Genomic DNA, 21,179 nt, shown 5'->3' on the forward strand with positions numbered 1-21,179 from the left:
CATCTTTACATAGTTGCATTTATGACTCGAGGCTCTATAGAGAATCCACGTCCGTAATATAATCTTCTTCGCCGACGAATCCTGACTCCACCGCTGATTTTTGGGATGAACGCCGGTTCATCTTCCCGGCTGAGACCTGTCTTTCACGAGGGATTTCGAACCATTATGAACGCATAGCATACAGTATTGCAAATCGACGAACCGATACGCCACCATGACACCGTCTGGCCGCCCCAAAAGAACCCCTTCCATCAATGAACGCCCCCTCTCCTCGCCACCCACAACCCCACCCCCTCCCTCGCCTCTCGACTCCCCCACACCCCCGTCTCCCCCCCCCTTCTCCACTCTTCCCCGCGCCCCTCCTCCCCAAACCCAGGCAACTCGCCCATCAAAATCTCCAGATCCCGCGTCTGGCTGCTGATCCAGCGGCGGACGAACCCGACCGGATCGGCGGCCATGGCGTCGAAGAAGGCGTGCTTGAGGCGCGACTCGTTGATGGCGCGGACGTTGGCCGCCAGCGCGTCGTCGAGGGCGGCAAGCTGCTGGAGCGTCGGGATGCTATGGACAGGCGGGGCGTTTCGCATGACGGAGGGCATCGGGACGGGGATGTCGTAGACAGTGTATTTGCCGTAGGTGGCGGGTTGGGGGGTGGAGGAGGGGGTTGCGTCGGGGGGAGGGGTGGTCGGGCTGCTTTGGTTGATGTAGGCGGCATCGACGCGGATGGTGTAGCGGAGTTCGATGGGGGGGAGGGGCTTGAGGTGTTTTTGGAGGGTGTCGGCGAGGTGGGGGAAGAAAAGAGTTTCGGTATTGAAAATCTGTCATATCGTCAGCACATGGGGAAGGGGATTCTTGTTGGATAGGTCACCCACCGACTGCAGTGCGGCATCGCAGCGGATTCTACGCGATTCTTCATCTTCGGGCAACTTCATGGCTTTCACATACTGCCACAAGCCCATCATCACCTCCCCACGATCTGCTTCGTCGGTATCTAATAGACGAGCAAGTTTATCACTGAGACGGAATCGTTCCGGAAACTCGTCCCGCGACAGCTTGATGATGATGTTGGCATTCTCATCGCCTTTCCTTTCGAAGTCGAGGAAGTCGAAGTTGGCCGCCTGACCCATCTCGGGCGTCGGTGCGCTCCCTCGAGGAATCTCGGGACGTTTCCATTCAATCTGGGCGAAGCTGTCTGGGTTGCTTAGGGATCGTGACCGGTCGAACTCGATGACGATCTGTCGGAAGAAATGGGAGAGCTTCGTCTTAGTAGAAGGAGGTGGTAGGGCTCTTGGTTTGGAGGCCTTTGCCGCGGTGTCTTGATCCATGGCATCGGGATCCTTCTCGTCGTTCGTGGCCTCCTCATCCCCCCTTTCGAATGCGTCTTCCTCGTCGAGTAACTTCCCTTCGATCTTGACACGATACGTTCCTTGATTTTCACTGCTAAAATCGAACGCGTCGGCCTGCATCGCGGTGTCCTGCCAGGGTTGATTCTCGGCGGTATTGGAGACCCAAATGCGCATCGTTCGATAGCGTTTGGCATTATGGGGCACTTCATTCATCTCCAACCTCTTGCGCACCATGATCGCATCCAGCTGGCGCTCCACCTCCCTCAGTCTCCTATAGCGTTGCGCGCCGTCCCCGATAACGATGTCCTCGACTCCATCGGGCAGGCTTCGATCGGTTGGTTTCCGGCTTTGCCTCCATGCTGCCTCGCGGCGCTTATCATCGGCCGCTTTTAGGTTTTGGTGTTGTAGTTGCCCCGCGTGCGGTTGGGATGGATTTATTTGAGGAGCTCCTAGAAGACGAAAACGATGGTGCAAGTCAGCAAGGCTCCGGTCCTGTTGCGCCTGAGTGCGGATTGCGGATCTGTCCGTTGGGTAGTGCTGTTGCAAGGAGTGGAGATGATGTCTATGATAGGCCTCCAAGTATTGGTTCCTAGCTAAGGCCTCCATTTTTGCGGCGATCATCGCCCGTTGGCGAGCCATGGGATCCATGGTATCAGGCGTGTTCGATGATGCTGTTCCGCTGGAAAGGATGTTTTGCGACTGGCGGGTGAAAAGGAAGTAAACTCACCTGGCCGATGGGAGCGCTGTGGTGGTGGAGCACCCTGGCCATAATTTCGATATTGCTGCATTTGTGGATGTGAATTCACATGCAGTTATCCCTTTGTGTTAATGTGTTGATACAATTCACTTGCGCGTGACAGACGTGAATCGCGTTTGCGATTGTCAAACCGACGACGTTGGAGCACCCCTGTCACGTGGCGGACGCTAAATGATTGGATGCCAAGTCTCCACTCCGCCGCTCCATCCGCCCCTTGCTCTCCTTTCTCCGCTCAATACGAATAGAGGCTGTGATCCCCATGCTGAGCAGCCAAAGCTCAGATTCAAAAGATTTGTTGTTGCCTAGTAGACCGAATTCTGTATTCTGTAGTTGTCTCTCAGAGTCCATTACTCTCATGTTTACGGAGTTAATCCTTCGGATCGCGAATGTGTCATGACGACCCAAGAACATCTGGTCGATTGGAACGCGGACAGCTATTGGAAGACGCGTCGAATCTCTCCGCCTCAAATTCTGATCAATGATGTCCGCACGGAACCTTCAAATCAGGGAGGAAGTCATAATATGCAGGAGATGCTGGAAATCAACGAGGTGCTTCCTTCCACCCTGATTCCGGCCTTACAAAAGCGAGACCAGCTATCGGAGACATTGGACGTTGAATCTCTTACCCCTTATGCTCAAGAGCGACAGCTGCTCTCGAGGCTTTCACATGAATATGGGTGGATGAACTGCTTGCGTAGCCAAGGTGTTCAAGAATCTGTCGATGATCCAGAGCACTTGCGAAAGCTTCGTTGGATGTAAGCAGGAACTCGATGCCGAGACCATGGCTTTGCTAACTCAAAGCAGCCATATTTCGAGCAAGTATACTGAGTACTTGCATGGCGTACGTTGCTTTCAGTCTGATTTATTTCTATTTCTATGTCGAAGGCTTTTCAGTCATCTTTTAGTATTGCAGTTTATGAACCGCATGGGTACAGCAACTTGTATCTCCGCATCTATTTTCTTATATTTATCTTACATTTGCTTCAAAGCGCTGATTATCCTCCAAGTGTCTCCTAGCCCTGAGCGACTGGACAGGTGATCAATCAAAGCCGTTGCAATGCCTTCGTCAACTTGAGGTATGCATCCAGCAAAATGAGCGCTTCTCGAAACATGGGCGGTACTTCGCCCCCTTCTACCAGCCATTAAACGAGAACTTGAAAGAGGATGCGACTTCAACTGCGGAGTCAGGGCCAATGTTGATTAGCGTACCTTTCCTAGACTGGGGAGTCACGGGAGAATCACCTGCTCTGCGATTCCAGATCGATCCAAGAGAAGGGTATCAGTCCAGTCGTGGATCATCACATCTTATTCGCTCCATCCTGCAGCATTTCTATCGCTTAGAGGACACAAGCGACCGGGAACATCATCAGGTATTTTCCAAGCACAAGCCATGGATTAAGAACCGCAACCTAGACCTCCGAATCCGTCGGTGGTACGGGAATTACCCCACAACTTTGAACGTGGATGAGCTTTGGATCCTCGTGATCGATTCACGTCATGTTGTCACCTTTTCAACGAACCAGACGTGGAAATCGAGATGGCCTCCCATGCAGCTGACTTCCCGAATTGTTGAAATCTCGTTTCGTGGGATCCGTAACAAGTTCTTTACCTCCACCCAACGACAGGAATACGATGCCTTCACCCATGTCGTGGTCACTCTTGGTGCCGCTGTAGGTCTGCTTCATAGGAGTTTTTGGACCGACTTGGTTTTATGTCTTTCTGACAGATATGCGGGATACCTTGAGCAACTGGTGAGCAGATCTCACGCCGTTAGGTGATATATCTGACCCAAACAGCAATACCGACTCCACCGTGCCCCAAGTACAAAGCTGGTCATGGACCTCCTCCACGTTCAGGAAGAGTTGAACATCATTATCAATATAATGCAAAAGCAAATCGATCTCATCACCGCGATACAATCGGAGTGGAAACAGAACAACCTCCTTAACCCAGACCATGTTTCTATGAGGAGTCGAGGGACCTCATGCAATTCCATCACGCCATTTCCACCGATGAATCCATTCCGCGCCACCTATGGACAATATTCCTCCTCCACTCTAACCGACCCATTGTCTCAACTCCTCGAAAACCTTCATTTGGAGTTTGGAGATCTCCGCGACCTCCGCGAGAACAGCAATAATTTGGTCAATCGGACCGTGCAGTTGGTCAATATCCGTCTCGAAGATCACGGCAAAGCGATTATTGTGTTCACGATTGTCACCATCATCTTCCTGCCTTTGTCATTTGTCACGAGCTTTTTTGGTATGAATTTTGCGGATATTCGTGAGATCGAGTCAGATCAGAGACTCTTCTGGATTGTTGGCGCATCTTTGACCGTTGCCATCGTTGGTTTTGCCATGTTTTTAGCATTCTATGGCAGTTGGGTCTTCGAGAAGTTCACGATTTGGAGAGACGGGATTTCAAATCCCGTCTCGTCGAAGAATAGGTCCCTTGCGCATAGAAAAGACCGAACGGCACTGGCCTCTACGGGATTTCGGGTCTTGGATGTAGGAGTATCGGGTACGGATGTTGGAAAATGACCGCTTCTGCTGACTTGTCATGGCTTGACCGAGCACTTCGTCACACCAACAGGCGCATACCCGAGTCATTACTTTTCAGAGCTCCGGCATCCAGCAACTGATGCTTCTTGCAGCACCGGATGCTCTCAACCCGGAATTGCTTAAAGCACATTGGACTTGCGTGAAGAATTCTAGGAGAAAGGTCAACATCGCCCTCCAGGACCTGATTCTCTTTGGATCCCAACGTCATTGGCGACTTTCCCGGGCAAGATCCGATACGCCGCATCGAACTTTCTCAACTGCTTCGGGCAACTGCATATCCGCACTCACATATTGAAGCATTATCTGAGAGATACTTCTGGCGATGCAAACGCCGCGCCGTCAAACCGGGCATGTACATTGCAAAAGCTTCCCACAAATATCGGTGAGAAAAGCGAGTTTGTACAAAATATGTCACATCCACACACATCGATATTATGCGACCATCCAAGAGCAACAGCGCATCCGTTTCAAACTTTTGTCGTCACTTTTGTTACTGGGCGTTGTCACGAAGCAATTGAGCGAGGATTGACAAACCAGAGGGACGTACGGTTTGATGAGTCCAGTTGTTGGTCTCTGGAATAGCAAAACTTTTGATCTTCAGCGCTATATATACGCGTTTCTCGCCCTTCTTGTCACGAGCTAAACCGACCAAAAACCGGCAACACCTAAACCATACCGTCATGGATTCTACCAATCAGCTCGACATTGCGAAGGTGGTCTATTATATCACTCGCGGCAACGGCATCAATGTTCCTATGGTACCGGTGGACGAGCTCCCTCATTTCTTAGACATCGAAGGTATTCCCAAGCGACTCGATGCTGATCAGCTCAAATGGTTCAAATTCCTTGACAGGCATCATCATAATCCACCGGATACTCTGTCTGTTACCGTCGGTGGACAGCCTTTACGAGTTCCAGCCTCGGTAGTTCTCCCGGCAAAGAAGTCATACAATGCCCCCGATGCAGAGATGAATGCGAAGCGAATGGCCGCTGAAGCTTCGATTCCCAAGGCCAGCACGCAACCGGTCAAGGACGACTGCACTCGAGACAAATCCACTGTCACACTGCCGAAGGATCCAGAGGATGAGTGCAGGGTAAACCTTCCGCGACTTCTTCACGAACTTCCTGTTAACGCTCCCAGAACATCACCGAGTTCCTCGCCAAACGCGACCCCAAGCTCGCCGCCAGCGTTGGCTACATCCCGAAGCGCCCCTTACCACCGTCCGGCAAAGAGCCCGATCCGTCTCGCAAAGAGTATTGCACCTACTGGATCCAGACCGGCGGATGTAGCTTCCTCCAGCAGGGATGCCTGTACAAACATGAGATGCCGGACAAGGACACACTGGCGAAGATCGGCATTCCGAAGGTCCCGAAATGGTACGTGGACAAGACGGCCGCCAAGATCCGGTCAAGTTCGACGCTAGAGCAGATCGACGGCCGTAAAGAGCCGGGCACACCCAAGGGACGGGTCATCGAAATCGGGAAGTCCGGTCCGGCGACGACGAGATCCAGTGTGCCGGATGTGCGATCATCCGGACTGCAACTCAGTCGCTGGGGTCCATTATCTACTAAAGGAACCCAAGCCCGACCCCATGCTTTGGGTGCGAAAGCGCAGCGCGCGCCATCGATTTCAAACATCTTGGTCGTTGGTCACAATGCTCCTAGGGCCGCTCGCACTGGACAAGACGCGGAGAAGGGGGCCAGGAAGACTAGCTTTAGCTCGTCGGGATCTTCCTGCGATGCTGATACTCTCCGGGCCACTCCAAACACCAGCCCGCCTCAAGGTGGCCCACTGTTCGATCTTGGCGACTCGCCTCATCGAGGGACGTTCGTTCCGCCGCACCACTGGACGGTGGGCACGTCGGTCTTCCCGTGCGGCAGAGGACCACTTCACCTGCAGTCTCGACCGATGTTCTCCCCCGGTGCACCCGATAACCCGACCATGTTCCATGACCGTTCTCCCGCGGGAAACCTCATCGGACTACCCGAGGCACCAACACCAACACTGTCCGCCTCCGTTCCTGAGCCGCTTCAACCGTACAGGCAACCCGGCCCCATCGCAGGATCTCAGCCGTCCTCGATCCCTTCGCCACACGGCCACCTGTCCGCCGACGAAATCGCGTTTATAACCCAGCTTCGCAACCAAGAGTACGGCCTGACTCACCCGGTCCACCACGATCACCGACCCCACCCGCCTCTGCACCAGTTGGCGCCTGCGTACGCGCCTCTGCCAAGCCCGACACAAGGGAGGGGGCTCCACGGCGGGCGAGCGAGCAAGGGTCGGAATCTGTCCACGTCGTTGGCCCGGTTCGAGGTGCGTCCGCAACGACCGTTGGGGGTGATCGAGCGGCCGGCGGCGTTTCAGGAGAAGCCATATATGGGCGGGATTTACGCTTCTGAGCATGCTCCGCACAATTCGGTTCGTTCGGGGGAAAGGGGTGAGGTGTCTGATCTGGAGATGGCCGGGTAGTGATGGGCGATGTGTGTGAATCGCCTTGCAATCTCACCTCAATATATGGATGGAAAATGACGAATAAGTTAACGACATGCACGTTTTTCAGAATGCTTGGGTTTCTTTCAGCAGGGATATCAATATACTTAACAAAATACATTGTTCCGATGTAATCCATACCCGCAAGTGAATTTGCCTGCGCCCCTGACCATGCCATCCTCTAACTCATCGGCTCATCCGCGACGTAATGCAAATACGCTCCCAGCAACTTGATCCCCTCCACGTAATTCTTCCGGTCCAACTTCTCGTTTACACTGTGCGCCGCATCCGTGCTACTCCCCATCGGCAACAGCAGCACGTTCTTCCCCGTTGCCTGTTCGAACGTCAACGTCACCGGGATGCTGCCGCCCTCCCGCGTCAAATCCGGCTTGACCCCCCACACATGCTCGACCGCCTTCCCGGCCGCCGTGAAGTTCCAGTGACTCGGGCTCGCGACCCACCATTTCCCTGCATGCTGCAGGTACGGCTTGCAGGTGTTCTTGGAGCCCAACGCGGCGAATACCTTGTTGATGTGCGCGAGGACGAGCGCGTCGACTGCCTCGATCTCCATGTTCGGCACGGTGCGGATGGAGAACTTCCCGGTGACCTTGGCGGGGATGACGGTCTTGGCGCCACCGGCGGAGAAAGCGCCCTCGACGCCGTGGACGGAGAGCGAGGGGAAGCGCCAGCGGCCCATGAGGGTGCGCTCCTTGTTGTCGAAGAGCCCCGTCTTGCTGCCGAGGGATTCGTACAGGTTGTCCATGGTGAAGGCGATGTCTTTGTAGAGGGCCTTCTCCTCGTCGGTCAGCGGCGCGACCAGGTCGCTGATCCCAGGAATCGCGATGTTTCCGTCGACATCAACCAACGAGCCCAGCACCTTCACCAGATCCGTCATCGGCTCGTGCGCGGTGCCGCCGAACACACCGGAATGCAAATCCTGCGCGGGCCCACTGATCTCGACGCTGTAGTAATTGCACCCTCTCAACCCATACGTCAAGCAGGGCTTTTCGGTGCCCAACCAGTAGTTATCCGATATGCACACCGCGTCCGCATCCTTGAAGAACTTCGGCGCCTCCTCCACAATCAGATCATCCAGCCCCTCGCTCCCATACTCCTCCATACCCTCGAAGCACATCAGCAGATTCACCGGGAACTCCATCCCCGCCTTCTGATGCGCCTCGATCGCGTTCACCCACCCCAGCACCGGCCCCTTGTCATCCGTGCTGCCCCGCCCGTACATCCGCCCTTTATCATCGACCGTCAGCGTGAACGGGTCGGTCGCCCACCCGTCCTCCTTCAGCGCCGGCTGCACGTCGTAGTGCCCGTAGACCAGGATCGTGCGCTTGTCGGGGGACGAGCCGTAGCGCGCCAGGATGACGGGGGGGAGGTCGAGGTGCTCTTTGTGCGGCTGCTTGCCGAGTTCGCGGAGTTCGACTTCGGCACCGAGGGTGCGGAGTTCGGTGGCGAGGAATTCGCCCATCTGAGGGAGGGGTTAGTGTCTATTCCTATGCATGCTCCGGTGATGAAAGAAGCGCATTCGTAGGGGAGCGTTGCGGTGGCAATTAGGAGATTTACCTTGACAACATCGCCGCGGCGCTCTTCGTCGGCCGACACGGAGGGGATGGCGACGGCTTTCCGCAGGCGGTCGATGAACGACTCTGCCATGTTGTCCACCGTCGCAAAGTAGTTGTCGAGTTGCGGCGCCATTGCTGATTTCGGCTTGTAGAGATACGGCCAGGTGCGGTCGGAGTTTTTCGTCGGATCGGGGGTGCCGGTGGTGCTTTGGCGGAGTTGGAAGGGTCGATATGAGACGACGCGGGTCCGAGGAACGTGGAAATGGGAGATTCTAGGAAGACGTGATGGAGAGAAGGGAAAGAGTTTCATTGAAAGAGGAGAGTGCGGGGAGATGTGGTGAAGTCAGTGGCGGTACAATAGCTTGATAGTGATTAGTGGTAATTACGGAGTATGCAGAAATCTTACAGGAGGTGGGGGGAAGACTGCAAGGGGAAGGTGAGTTGTCTCGTCTCGTATCAACCGCCAATCCCTACCATAGCGGAGGGTAACATCGGCTCAATGATATCCAATATATCACTTGAACATGCTAGCTGAATGGAAAATATGGCAATCTGGTTACAAAGTGCTGTTAGAATATAGAAATGTACATGTATCCTCACTACAAGAACGTCGATCGCTATGTTATGGATAAAAGCACCCGAGCTGGGTGCGGACATCATGGTTGATGGGACTGCGTCTCCTCCAATGCCATCTCTGGATCTTTATCCGGTTCCTCTGAAGGATGATCAGATATGTCCTGATGTTTTCCACCTTCCCTGACAACCGAATTGTCATGGACCTTGCCACCTATATGCTCCCCTTCTACCTCTTCTTGCCCGCCCTGAGCAGCATGCGCTTCTGAACCGTGCTCCCCGTCATCCTCCTCTGGTTTCCGTGGTGTTTTCGAAAGAGCCTTGCCAATTAAGTCTGATATGTCCTCAACCATCTCCTTCTCCGTCCCCACATCGGTCATCGGAGGACTTTCACCAGCACGATCCAGCTCCGTGATCATGAAAGTCGGGTCGTCGTCCTGCTCCTCCTTTGCAGTGGCCCAGGTTGGCTGCCGAGTGGGCGGTTCACGTACCTTCCCTTTCCCCTTATCAGAAGCAGTGACTCCAACCTGACTCGACGGCTCCTCCTCCTGCGCCCCTCCCTCCCCTAACTCAGAGGCACTCTCGTCCTGCCACCCATGCGACCACCGATCCGTCACCCACGCGACACTCCCCTTCGCCCGCCCCCCCTCCGCCCGCCGCTCCATCTCCCTCACATCACTCCAATACTGCAACCTCCCACACTCCCAATCCGCCGCCTCCACCGCCCTCAGCAGATCATCAATCATCCTCGCCTCCCTCTCCTCCTCACTCTCCCCCCTCCGCTCATGTTCCTTCCGATGCTCCTCCGCCTGGCGAATCTGCTCCCGCAGCCGCGCAAGCAACCGTCGCCGCGACTGCTGGAACACGAACTTCGCCATGATCTCCGGCATCGTCTCCGCGAGGTAGTGCAGTTCCTCGCCACCGTGGTCGAGGAAGCTCTGGACAAGGGTGATCTTCTCGCGGTCGATGGACGCGAAGCGGAGGGCGCGCAGGAGGGATCCGATGTTCTCGATTGCGTCGGTGGGGGACGCGGAGGGGTCGGGGTCGGCGACGAGGTGTTGCCAGCGGCTGATAGCGCCGGTGGGTGCAAGGGTGCTGGAGCTTTCGCTGAAGAGGCTTTCGGGGCCGGAGTCGACGGCATTGGGACCGGCGGGGTGAATGGTGAAGTAGTCGCTTGTGAGCTTGTGGGGATGGTGGGATGCATTCTCTTTCCCGGTGCGGGCGAAGCCGGGGATGCGGACTCGTTTGCGGACCCAGTGGCGGCGTCGGACGAAGGAGTTCCAGAATGGATGGGTGCCATGCCATTTACTACGGAACTTACGGCCTTTGATCGGCCCACCAAGACCATGGTCGGTGACGTCCACGGTTCCTTCATCGCCCTGAGCGGGACTGGGGCCTTCTCCTGAAAGATTCCCGCTCGGTTTCCTTGTCGTGACTGTGTTACCTGTCTTTCGCCTCCAGTACCCCAAAGACATACCAAATCCGCCGGAGTACTCCCACCCTTCCTCATCCACATCACCAGCCCAGCCGGCTTCCACGTTGCTAGCGGCGGCGTCTCCTCTGCCCCCCATGTCGACATACCAGCGATCCCAGTCCCACCGCCAGCCAGGAGGCGGGACGGCGTTCGTGATGTCGACGAGAGATGGGAGACCTGATCTTCCATGCACCCATGCGGGTGTATCAAGGTTCAGCAAGCTCTTTGAGCTAAATAGGGGGAGGCCCAATATGAATGCGCCGCGTTGGTGCTCGAGTAAGACATCATAGACGACGTCTCCTTTCTTCCCTTTCTTTGTGTGCAGCGTATATGATCTCGCCCCTTCGATATCCAGCCGTAACCGCATTCTCGTCCGACTTTCCGGCGCAATTGCCGCCATGCTCGTCACCTGTCGCCGTTTCCGAGCCGTCTCTGCATCCTGCCCACCATCGCTCCGAGGGGTAGGCCTCTCCGTAAATTCGCCCGGCTGTTCCGACTCTTCATCGGAAAGATCTGAATCCTCGAGGTCGATTCCTAGTTTGGATGCCTGCCATTTCCGCCACTTCCTCTTCGCGATCCCAGCTCGTAAAGTGCCGTGTGTCCGTGTCCGGGTTGCGGCGATGCTGGGGCTCTTGCCATCGCAACTATCCAGTTCTACTTCTTCGCGAAGCCCCGAGGGTTTTAACGACGGTGATCCAGGAGGCGAGGCGGTCGTAATCGAGATTCTTGTAGGGTTGCTTGGCGGTCCATCTGATATTTGAGTAGCTGCTGTAGGTCGCGGGTCATTGGAAAGTCGTGACCGAGTACGATCAACAAGGAAGATTCGGTGGGTTGGTTCGGCGATGCCTTCAGAAATATTCGACTCCCGAGAGGGGATGCGGGCGTGGGTATGGATGGGAGTTATGGGCGTTGAAGGGGTGGACATGTTGGATACGACTCGGGACAACGGATGCCGTCTGGATGCAAGGGTCCACTAGAGGCTCATCTCGAGCCTAGTTGACTTGAATGGTTCGCAAACTGTCGGGCGTGGGAAGCAGGGAATGGTTATGTGCCAGTAATGGTTTAGTCATGACGAATAAGGTAGAACTGGTGTCCTCTTGCTGACCGTCCATGGTTGATTCAACGATCATGGCATATTCAAGATTTGTTCCAAGAAGTTCTAGAGCAATTGAAGTAACGATGATGTCGCATTCGTCTAGTAATATCCCATACCGGTATTCTGATAACCAGTACCCACCGTTATTCGATTCCTGGATGGTTTCCAGTTGTTGAATTCAGATGTTAGGGATGACGACATCGTGGTTGGCACAGGAACACGTGAGGAATGCACTGCACGTAACCTTTCACGTGCAGCAGAATTGAGCAATGACGAAGACGGCAGTTGCGACCCCAACCCTTGTCGCGTGTGGCTGGCGCTTGCCCTCCCCGAATCTTGGCATTCTAGTCGATTCGGGAGACGGAATGCGACGTCATTCCTCATCCTGGTGTCTCGTATCATCACCTGCTTTCGTCTCCCTTATTATTATTCCCCTTTCTCTCCTCTATCCTGAGCTATCTTGAATCTATACGTACCTCATCCAATATATACTCATCAACAAGGTATTTCGTTCCTGTCCAATACCTCCAGTATCATCTAATCTAACTGACTACTATTGGTAGCTCTTTGCGGCACCGAGCAGACATACCACCTCCAATCTCCTGATCCTAACCTTTTCCCCATCCCACACAATGTCCGGACGAATCCTTAAATTCGGTGGTGCCGCTGCCGCTGGTGGTGCCGCATATTACTTTTACAAAGCCGGTGGAAGCCCAAAAGTCGCAGAGAAGGAATTCGAACGTACGTTCCCCGCTTCCGTCCCACCTGGCCCTACCGTCTGATCCCCCGCCCAAGCATGCTAACCCTCGAAATAGATGATGCAGCCCGTCTATCGGCCAACGTAAAATCCCACCTCCCCGGAGCCGAAAAAGAGGCGAAGACCGCCGCCAAGAAATATGGTACGGAGGCCGGTAAGCAATTCGACCAGGTCGTCGCCAACGCGCGAGATCAGACAAGCAAGGTGGACCATAAGCTAGAGGACTACCGACAAGGCGCGGAGAATAAGATCAATACGGCACGGAGGGAATCGGAGACGAAATTGATGGGTGCGGTGGATAAGTTCGATCACAAGGTGGAGGAGGGGGCGTCGAAGAGTAAGAGTTGGCTTGGCGGGTGGTTTGGTGGGAAGTAAGGTGGGAGTGGTGCTCGGGGACACGATCGGAACGAGATGAATGTATTAAGGCATGAGGATTGTTGGTTGGTTACAATATCAAGTTATGAGTGTTGAGGCATTGGCAGTGGAGTGTGTCCGTTCTGATCAGGTTCGTTGGCCCGTTTGGTCCCATATTCATATTCATACGACTGCCAAATGATATCTCCTCCCCTTTAGCTCTATTTCGAGGCCATTCTTTCATTCAAATCCGCCTCCTTTTTGCCGAAGTGAAGAATTGATCTTTCTTAGTCCTGGACAACTTCTCCTCGGCTTTTGAATACCACAGAGACTATGGATGGTAGTCCCCTACAGCTTCCCTTCGTTTCAGGAAGGGCAAGGCGGTCCAGTCCATATGAATGGCTTTCTAAATCGAGAGTGTTGTCGCCGGATGATCGTCGGTTCAGAACACTAAACGAACTTCAGGGGAACATTCCCACCCCTTGGGAGTGCGAACACGAAAAGTTCAAGATACAACGTGGTAAAGCTGTGCATCCTATCCTATAACCCCGAAGCATCCATTATCCAGGAAAACAGGAAGAAGCTAATGACTGCTATGTGGCTCAAGATGATCACGCAGCGAGTTGACGTGGTGAAAGTGCCTACGATACCCTCATTTTTGATTTTGGTACAATATCGGCCATTACTCCCACCAGGGGATCTCACTGCAAGAGCGTTCGTCACCATTCTGGCAACCCGGAGGGGATGCCGTCTTCCTCGTTCTCCTCATCATCATCCTCATCATCCTCATCCTCCTCGTCTTCAACTTCATCCTCATCCTCATCCTCCCCCTCCCGCCACTCCTTTTCCTTCTCCTCCACCTCCTCGTCCTCACTCCCTTCCCCCACTACTGCCGCCCGCCCCAATTCCACCTTCAAAGGACACCAGTCCTTCACCCCCCCGTGCTCCCGGCATCCCTCCACCCTAAACCGCCTCCTCGGCCGCAGTCCACGTTCTCTCTCGGGAATAACGAGACGCGCCACCCACCTCTCCGGTACAGCGTCATCCTTACTCCGCCAGAACTCACGGCGTCTCCCCCAGGCCGCTAACGCGACAGTCCTGCGAATCCTAAACCAATATCAGCACTGAATCGAGTGAGGATGACTTAGGGAACAAGCAAACTTACCCTTTCTTCTTCGGCACTAGAACCGGCGCGTGCATCCTCCCCATCCTCCCCGTCATCAACCGCTCCCTCATCCCCCGCGCCTCAATCCACCACTCCCTCGCTTTCTCCCGCTCTCTTGTCCCCAACTCTGCGAGCCCGCTCGCCCTCCACATCTTCCACGCCACCTTGTGCCGTTCGCTTGGCATTATGCGCCGCCGCTTCGTGGAGGAGGTTTTGTCTGCCGCATGTGCCAACAGGCGGTCGGCACACGCATCTAGACCCCGTTGGATGGCGTAGGTGTTTTTTCGCTTGCGGGACCGGGCCGCCAGGGCGCTGAGGTGGTCCGCAATGGTTTCAGGGGTCAGAGGCGTGGTTGTGGTGGTGGTTGTTATGTGTTGGTTTGTGATTGGATTGGTTGGGAAAGTGAGTGCGTGTGATTGAAGAGAAAAGAGGAAGAAGTACAAATTATGTGCAACGAGGAGACGGGCTTGGGATTGGGCCCTACTAAGGCACTGAGCAATTCTACTAGTATACGGTGCATAGGAGTATTCAATCAAGAAGCATAGTGAGGTGAACAACAATAGCATACACTTGAGTTCTATTGATCTAGGTACCTATCAATAGAATCAGTTCTCCTTATCAGTGGAAAGTGTATTCACTTACAACATCGTGAATTTGATTATCCAGACAAAGTGACAGAACTAATTTTGACTTCGACCTACAACACTAATAATAACACAACATAGATACAGTTCCACTCCTGTGTGCATCTTAGTAATTCAAAATAAAGCTTAGTATCGTCTGTCCTGGCTACTAGGAAGGTCTCGTATAAGTTTCAAGATGAATAAATTGAACAAGCCTTCATCCACCCACGCCTGATAGATCGCTGCCACAAGAACATACACTCTACAGTCAGTGCCGCCGGTCTGCTGTGAATTTTTTGACATGTAAGCTAATGGACGTATTACAAGTAGACGTGCCTCGTTAAAACTTACTTCAAGTTCTTGGGCTACCCACCCCTCATCAACCCAATTGTGGCTGACGGCCACGATAAGTCTCCTGGCTAGTATCTTCATTTGATCGATATTCTGACTTCGACGCAGCGGATCGTAGGTTTTGGCGACGCAGTTCTCCAGCTATAAGAGGATGAGCATCCAGTGTTGCTCTCTGCCGAGATGTAAAGGCAAACAGGCACTGGGATGAGCTGGACGCATGGTGTAGGTGGCCTCTGGGCACTAGTGTTCCGGGTGCAATGGCAATGGTTTCTACCATACAAGGCGTGTCGGCTTTGGCAGGGAGCTCAGCCTGACAATATATATTACGTCGTCATTCAAACAATGTCTCGGTAGCAAGCCCGATAGGCCCACTGTCTTTTCATCCATACGAGGCACGAAGTCATTGTTGTCGTCTGGTATCTTGACAGATGGTTGAGCAGATGGTTGAGCACCCAACTCTTCCGTAGGCGACTCCCCTTCTGGTCCAGGCATCAGATCATCGGAAACTATGCTTGAGGCTCTGGAGACCCTCGACCTTCCATTGCTCTAATCCTCATCGCTGCCAACCCTACCAAACCCTAGTTAAGGGGCATGTGATCTATATCCGGGGGGCCGGTGCGACTTTGTTCCTCGGAAATAACCGAGTCATTGTGTCGCTTTTACGCGGCCAATCAGTAACGTAAATGTCACGGTCTGGCCAGATTAAGTGACCACTGTCTTTTTCAAACTGAATAGAGGGTTGCTTACTATTACAGCCGTGTCCTTGGCTGGTGTAGCCTCCCTTTGAGACAAACCAGCATTTGCATCGTTGAATATGGTGGATTTCTTCTCTCAGGTTGGTAATATCCAAGCAAAGTAGTAAACCTCTCTTTCAATCCGGAGGATCCAGGTGATTGTGAGCCTCCCGAGTCCAGGGGCAAAACATTTCAGGCCAATTTTCCATTTTCTCTTTCCGAAATCTAGCGTTGATGGATCCTCTCGGCATTTCCCCCTTTCGCTCTCTGGCAGTGGTTTGAAGTTAATACGCTGCGTTAGCGTATTTTTCAGCAGTATCTGTACGGAAGCAACTAATTACGTGTTCCTCCTACTCGACGACCGTGCTCCCCTAGGCGAGGCCTTCTCTGCCTCGCTAGCATGGAGGTAGTCACACGGCATGTGGATATATTAACCTGCTCTTGACAAGCAAGACACGTACCTGTCGGGATATAATGAATGATATTGTTCAGATGAAGACCTAGATGCGTTTCCAAATGTAGGTACAGCTGTACCATGTTTGTAAGCTAGTCGTCACATCATGTACAGGCTCGGAGGACCTCAGTATCCTGTGTTGCCAGAGATCGAATGATTCTCTTGTACTCTTTTACGCTAGTAAAAAGCGCCACTATACTTTGAAAGGTATGTTGCGCTCGCGAATTTAACTAGATACGGAAAATTTACGGTAGTCCATCCACCCCGGAAGTTTAGCAACGATAATCCTGCGCTCAGTGACAGGGGACTCAAGCAGTGTTAGCCGAACGTGTTTCAAGAACGACATGTCTAGGGTTGTTGCACCCGTTTCGTCCGCATAGATATAAAGTTTCTAGCTCTGCCGCGATGAACTTAGCTCAATGTTCTTCGAGAATCCGTTTGGCGGCCAGCACTAATATCAGAACCACCCACCGAATCGCTCGCTTTTCAGTACACCATGTGTATTTCAGAATAGTGATCGAGGATCTCGGAGATGAAAGCATGAATCATGATGAGAAAAAGCTAGACTTGAGTAAATAGATACGCCTCCTATTGGCTTTGAACTCTGATCCTTGGCCGGATCTAAATCGCTCTCTACGAGACTCAGTGGCAGAGAAGCCCGATTGTGGTCTCGTAACGAATTTAGCAATCTAAATCAGACGTGAGACGATATATGATCAATATGCCCCCCTTCTGTTCAAGACACTCAGCCACATTATGGAGAAAGTCGTCCTGCTGGTCAGGTTGATTCTCGCCATTTGGATTGTACGATTCAAGGTATCACACAATGGAGAGACAAACTATGTCGAGGGAAGTTGGAATCAGGAAGGAATAGTTAAATTTATAGGACAGAAACCATCCAGCGGCATGATATATTCCAGGAGCGGCATGACGCTCCAAGATTTACAGTGGATGATGTGTTTTGCAAGATCCGATGACAGAAGTTGAGGTTGACGTCTCCGTTGCCAATAAATGCCAAGACGCTAATGTTTCTTATTTTATTAATATCTATCGCTCTTCGTCCCCAAATCTTCAATCACTGTAAATAAATGAATTAATAAGGAAAGTGTACTTCGCCCTGTCGGATCTCGCGGCCTTCGTTCTCACATATATACGCCGACTCCCGAATACGATTGGTCTAGCTAGGACTATACACCCATGGGAGGCGTGGTTTGACAGGACTGGGATGCAGATGAGGCTCCACCAACGTCGCATCGTCGACTGTCGTATTCGGAACATTTCTCGCAGGATGAAGGGCTTCCACAGTCAGCAGTGCGTACTTGCGCGTTACGAGTATAACTTTATATTCAGAAGGGGCAACGATAGATGAACTCCACAAAATGGCTTAACTCTTTTGGTGCCACATGCATTAGATATAAGTAGAGACCTGTCAAGCAAGTTTGTTTTCGCTTCCTTAGTCGTTCCTTGTTCGTCTATCTAGTTTCTGTTTCTGTCATTCTCTAGTCATAATGAAGTCACTCATTCTCTTTTCCCTGCCTTTGCTGGCTTCGGCGGTGCCGACCAGCAATCCCCAGAGCAAACGCGGCCTCATGGACCTGTTTCTGGATACTCTCCCCGTCGTCAACACTACCGAGAAGACTCCAGCCATCCGACCCGATGCGAAGCGCACCGTGGTCACCTGGGGACCGATCGAGATGGTTCCTGGTAACGCTGATAAGCCCTTCGGATCCTTCTCCATGGACCCACGAGGCGAGACGTTCATGTCAATCTTGAAGGAGGGCTTCCCGAAGGACGCGTCCGTCCTCGCTGGGCAGTTCGAAGTCAAGTTGGCTGATGGCGAGCCGGCTGGAGTGGAGGCCGGCTTGTATACCCACCACATGCTGACGTTCGTGAACAAGAAGAGCAATTCTTGGATCGCGGAGTGTGATAAATCGACGATTGACCCCAGTGGCGAGCCTGCTTCGGGTTTGGCAGGCTTATTTTCCGGCGCAGGTGGCTCGTCTGGTTCGTCCGGGTTGTCTAGTCTATTTGGTGGCTCAAGTGGCTCGGGTGGATCCTCAGGGTTGTCAGGACTCCTTGGAGGAGCATCAAGCGCTGGTGGGGCCTCTGGTTCAGGTAAGGGCATCCCCTCTATTCGTGTGTCGGCTAGCAGTTCCGGTGGTATTTCTTACATGGACGCTACTAACGATACATCAGGGTCGGCCACCACACCCGCGTCATCTTCTGCGGGGGCAGCATCTGGGGGACACAGCCATTCTCACCGACGACGCCAGATTGGTGGCCTTGGGATCTCCGCCTTCCTCATGGTTGGTGAAGACAATGGCAACGCACCTGTCTACTACACAGACCCAGATGGAAAGTTGGAGAGCGGTTACTATCTCCCTGCTGATGCGGAGATTACCGTTCAGTCCGACCTTGTCAACTACAAGGACGAACCGCTCGAGGTATACTTGTCCATGGATTTGGAGTACATGCCGGGCAAATTTGGCCCCGACACGAAGACCAAGTTGATGAACATCCAAGGCTGCACGGGCCGTGAGATCAAGCTGGACACTGCCGGTGAGTCGCGAACGACGAGCGACAAATTCGCAATCCTTGAAGACGGATACATCATCAATGGAAGTGAGTTGCCAATCCAGACCCTTGTTCGGTAAAGACCGTACTAATAATCCGACCAAATCAGAGGGACACTTGCACGACGGCGGCGTCTCGATGATCCTCCTCGTTAACGACAAGGAGGTGTGCACCAGCAAAGCCACATATGGTGGCGCTGGTGGCACGATGGAGCTCGACGGAGAGAAATGGGAGACCATCTCTAATATGAACCGATGCCCGGAGCCAATTCCTATCAAGAAAGGAGACTACATCACCATGACGGCCGTGTATGACCTTAAACTCCACCCTCTGTAAGTTTCCTTGTTCTCTTGTCGAGATATTCCTCGACCAGTTGGAACTAACAGGGTTAAACAGCCGAACACAAGGAGCCACTTCCGGCGGGATGGAGGGGATGGAAATGGGGGGACATTCACACCGTTCGAGAGATGAGGGGGCTGGTCACGGCGATGGTCACGGTGCTGAGGTTATGGGCATGTGGGATCTGACCTTCGCTCCGATGGCCGTTACGGATAGCCCCATCCTCGGGAACGGCACTTCTTCCGGGAACAGCACCACCCCCGGGAGCGGGACTAGCTCCGGGAACGGCACTACCTCCAGGAGATAGGCTCCAGTGCTGACTGCTGAGGGCTCTAGTGCTGAAATGCTCTTGATTTTATCTGTCGATGCTAGCCGCAGAGGGTTGAAGGGATGAAGTGACTCTGCCTCAAGGGTATAAATAATCACATCGAAAATATAATTGCCTCCATCCGCCCAAGTCCGACAGGGAATTTCCCTACAAATCGCCCATATAAAACCACCATAGCTCAGATACCCTTCACAAACATACAGTACTCGAACTCGCTCAGATATCGCCCTGCCCAACCCTCTGCACCAAGATCCCCGTCGCCGCGCCACCTCCATTACAAATCGCCGCAACTCCAAACTGCCCCACCTCCAATTGATGCAACAACGTCACCAAAATCCGACTCCCACTACTCCCAATCGCATGTCCCAACGCTATCGCCCCGCCCCTCGGATTCACCCTCGCGCCCGCCTCTGTGCCCTCCAGTTCCAAAAGCTTCGCGTTCGCCAAAATTACCGCCGCGAACGCCTCGTTGAACTCCCACACGCTAATATCCTGCATCGTCAACCCCGCCCGCTCCAACAGCTTCGGAACCACCGCCGCCGGCGCGATCGGGAAGTCAATCGGATCCACCGCCGCGTCCGCCGACGCCACGATGCGCGCCAGCACGCGGCTCGACCCTGCCGCCTCGCGCGCCAGGTCCTTCGATCCCAGCACTAGCGCCGACGCGCCGTCGTTGAACGACGAGGAGTTCGCCGCCGTCACGGAGCCGGCGCCCGAGCGGTCGAACGCGGGCTTGAGCGTCGCGATCTTTTCGAGCTTCAGCTTGTTGTAGCCCTCGTCCTCCGCAACGACGGTCTCCTTCCCCCGCTTACCTTTCACTGTGACGGGGACAACTTCTTCGGTGAAGGCGCCGGACGCCCAAGCGGCCTGGGCGCGCTTGTAGGAATCGACGGCGTACGCGTCCTGCGCGGCGCGGGTGATGCCGTATTTCTTGACAGTATTCTCGGCGCAGTTGCCCATGTGGATCTGGTTGTAGACGTCCCAGAGCCCGTCACCGATCAGGCCGTCCGCGAGCTTCTGGTCGCCGAACGCGGGCTGCAGGGTCGAGCGGGGGAGGTAGTAGGGCACGCGCGTCATGTTCTCCATGCCGCCGGCCACCATGGCGTCGGTCTCGCCGAGTTGGATCGCCTGCGCGGCTAGCGTCACGGCCTTTAGTCCGGAGGAGCAGACTTTATTGATCGTGGTAGCTTCGACGGCGGAGGAGAGCCCCGCGCCGATGGAGGCCTGGCGGGCGGGGGATTGGCCGGAACCGGCTTGGAGCACTTGGCCCATGTAGACTGCGGTGATGTGGTCGCGAGCATTGGGGGCTTTCTCAAGGGCAGATTTGATGGCGTGGGAGCCGAGGGCGGGTGCGGGGACGTTGGCGAACGAGCCGCCGAACTGGAGGAGAGAGAGTTAGTTTGGTTCCGCCGGAATGGGACAGAGGTGGCTTACCACTCCGACGGGCGTCCGGGAACCGCTGAGGATGTAAGCATCCCGGACTTCTCGATGCGAGCGGCGGGAAGTGGAGAAGGCTCGTGATGGGCGTGAGGTCGCCCACGCGCGGGAGAGGAGGGCGGGTGATCGAGCCATTGCGGAGGTGGGGATGGGGATAGGTATAGGATGGATTCGTGTGGAGGTGGGAAAGAAAA

The 21,179-nt window shown here is 54.0% G+C and overlaps 9 protein-coding genes across 9 annotated transcripts; 4 read left to right on the forward strand and 5 right to left on the reverse strand.

Annotated features, from left to right (window-relative positions):
- Positions 1-251: 251 nt before the first annotated feature.
- P152DRAFT_382485 (uncharacterized protein) lies at positions 252-1,787 on the reverse strand (the record flags this gene model as incomplete). The annotated part of the gene is made up of 2 exons (XM_033675762.1): positions 252-815; positions 870-1,787. Coding segments are annotated over 2 exons (1,482 nt in total), but the record flags the coding sequence as incomplete, so codon positions are not given.
- A 706-nt stretch (positions 1,788-2,493) lies between these two features.
- P152DRAFT_436418 (uncharacterized protein) lies at positions 2,494-4,022 on the forward strand (the record flags this gene model as incomplete). The annotated part of the gene is made up of 4 exons (XM_033677556.1): positions 2,494-2,855; positions 2,905-2,941; positions 3,108-3,851; positions 3,897-4,022. Coding segments are annotated over 4 exons (1,269 nt in total), but the record flags the coding sequence as incomplete, so codon positions are not given.
- Positions 4,023-5,341: 1,319 nt separating this feature from the next.
- P152DRAFT_514431 (uncharacterized protein) lies at positions 5,342-7,131 on the forward strand (the record flags this gene model as incomplete). Its single annotated transcript, XM_033682862.1, has 2 exons — positions 5,342-5,755; positions 5,803-7,131. The coding sequence occupies 2 exons, from the start codon at positions 5,342-5,344 to the stop codon at positions 7,129-7,131; spliced, it is 1,743 nt and encodes a 580-aa protein (XP_033533906.1).
- Positions 7,132-7,204: 73 nt separating this feature from the next.
- Positions 7,205-8,941, reverse strand: P152DRAFT_436420 (CNDP dipeptidase). Its single transcript, XM_033677557.1, has 2 exons — positions 8,728-8,941; positions 7,205-8,632 (listed from the first exon to the last, which is right to left on the reverse strand). The coding sequence occupies exons 1-2, from the start codon at positions 8,857-8,859 to the stop codon at positions 7,334-7,336; spliced, it is 1,431 nt and encodes a 476-aa protein (XP_033533907.1). The 5' UTR covers positions 8,860-8,941; the 3' UTR covers positions 7,205-7,333.
- A 318-nt stretch (positions 8,942-9,259) lies between these two features.
- Positions 9,260-12,058, reverse strand: P152DRAFT_514433 (uncharacterized protein). The gene has a single exon (XM_033682863.1). It carries the CDS (start codon positions 11,696-11,698, stop codon positions 9,383-9,385), a length of 2,316 nt encoding a protein of 771 aa, XP_033533908.1. The 5' UTR covers positions 11,699-12,058; the 3' UTR covers positions 9,260-9,382.
- Positions 12,059-12,501: 443 nt separating this feature from the next.
- Positions 12,502-13,215, forward strand: P152DRAFT_458666 (uncharacterized protein; the record flags this gene model as incomplete). The annotated part of the gene is made up of 2 exons (XM_033679512.1): positions 12,502-12,610; positions 12,685-13,215. The coding sequence occupies 2 exons, from the start codon at positions 12,502-12,504 to the stop codon at positions 12,999-13,001; spliced, it is 426 nt and encodes a 141-aa protein (XP_033533909.1). The 3' UTR covers positions 13,002-13,215.
- Positions 13,216-13,699: 484 nt separating this feature from the next.
- On the reverse strand, positions 13,700-15,611 carry P152DRAFT_449550 (uncharacterized protein; the record flags this gene model as incomplete). The annotated part of the gene is made up of 6 exons (XM_033678116.1): positions 13,700-14,087; positions 14,146-14,738; positions 14,788-14,842; positions 15,028-15,053; positions 15,120-15,260; positions 15,399-15,611. The coding sequence occupies 6 exons, from the start codon at positions 15,609-15,611 to the stop codon at positions 13,700-13,702; spliced, it is 1,416 nt and encodes a 471-aa protein (XP_033533910.1).
- A 2,204-nt stretch (positions 15,612-17,815) lies between these two features.
- P152DRAFT_449551 (uncharacterized protein) lies at positions 17,816-19,527 on the forward strand (the record flags this gene model as incomplete). The annotated part of the gene is made up of 3 exons (XM_033678117.1): positions 17,816-18,929; positions 18,991-19,213; positions 19,278-19,527. 3 exons carry the CDS (start codon positions 17,816-17,818, stop codon positions 19,525-19,527), a joined length of 1,587 nt encoding a protein of 528 aa, XP_033533911.1.
- On the reverse strand, positions 19,304-20,863 carry P152DRAFT_458667 (acetyl-CoA acetyltransferas-like protein). The gene has a single exon (XM_033679513.1). It carries the CDS (start codon positions 20,818-20,820, stop codon positions 19,765-19,767), a length of 1,056 nt encoding a protein of 351 aa, XP_033533912.1. The 5' UTR covers positions 20,821-20,863; the 3' UTR covers positions 19,304-19,764.
- Positions 20,864-21,179: the final 316 nt, after the last annotated feature.

The sequence above is a fragment of the Eremomyces bilateralis genome (genome assembly GCF_010015585.1).
Source record: "Eremomyces bilateralis CBS 781.70 unplaced genomic scaffold P152scaffold_10, whole genome shotgun sequence".
Classification (NCBI taxonomy): Eukaryota; Fungi; Ascomycota; class Dothideomycetes; order Eremomycetales; family Eremomycetaceae; genus Eremomyces; species Eremomyces bilateralis.

What these genes read in the sequence shown, in the direction of transcription:
- P152DRAFT_436420 (XM_033677557.1), bottom strand. Translation starts at nt 8,859, where the DNA reads ATGGCGCCGCAACTCGACAACTACTTTGCGACGGTGGACAACATGGCA. An exon ending in GCCGCGGCGATGTTGTCAAG is followed by an intron (nt 8,633 to 8,727) that starts GTAAATCTCCTA and finishes CCCCTCCCTCAG; the next exon opens with ATGGGCGAATTCCTCGCCAC.
- P152DRAFT_514433 (XM_033682863.1), bottom strand. Translation starts at nt 11,698, where the DNA reads ATGTCCACCCCTTCAACGCCCATAACTCCCATCCATACCCACGCCCGC.
- P152DRAFT_458667 (XM_033679513.1), bottom strand. Translation starts at nt 20,820, where the DNA reads ATGGGCCAAGTGCTCCAAGCCGGTTCCGGCCAATCCCCCGCCCGCCAG.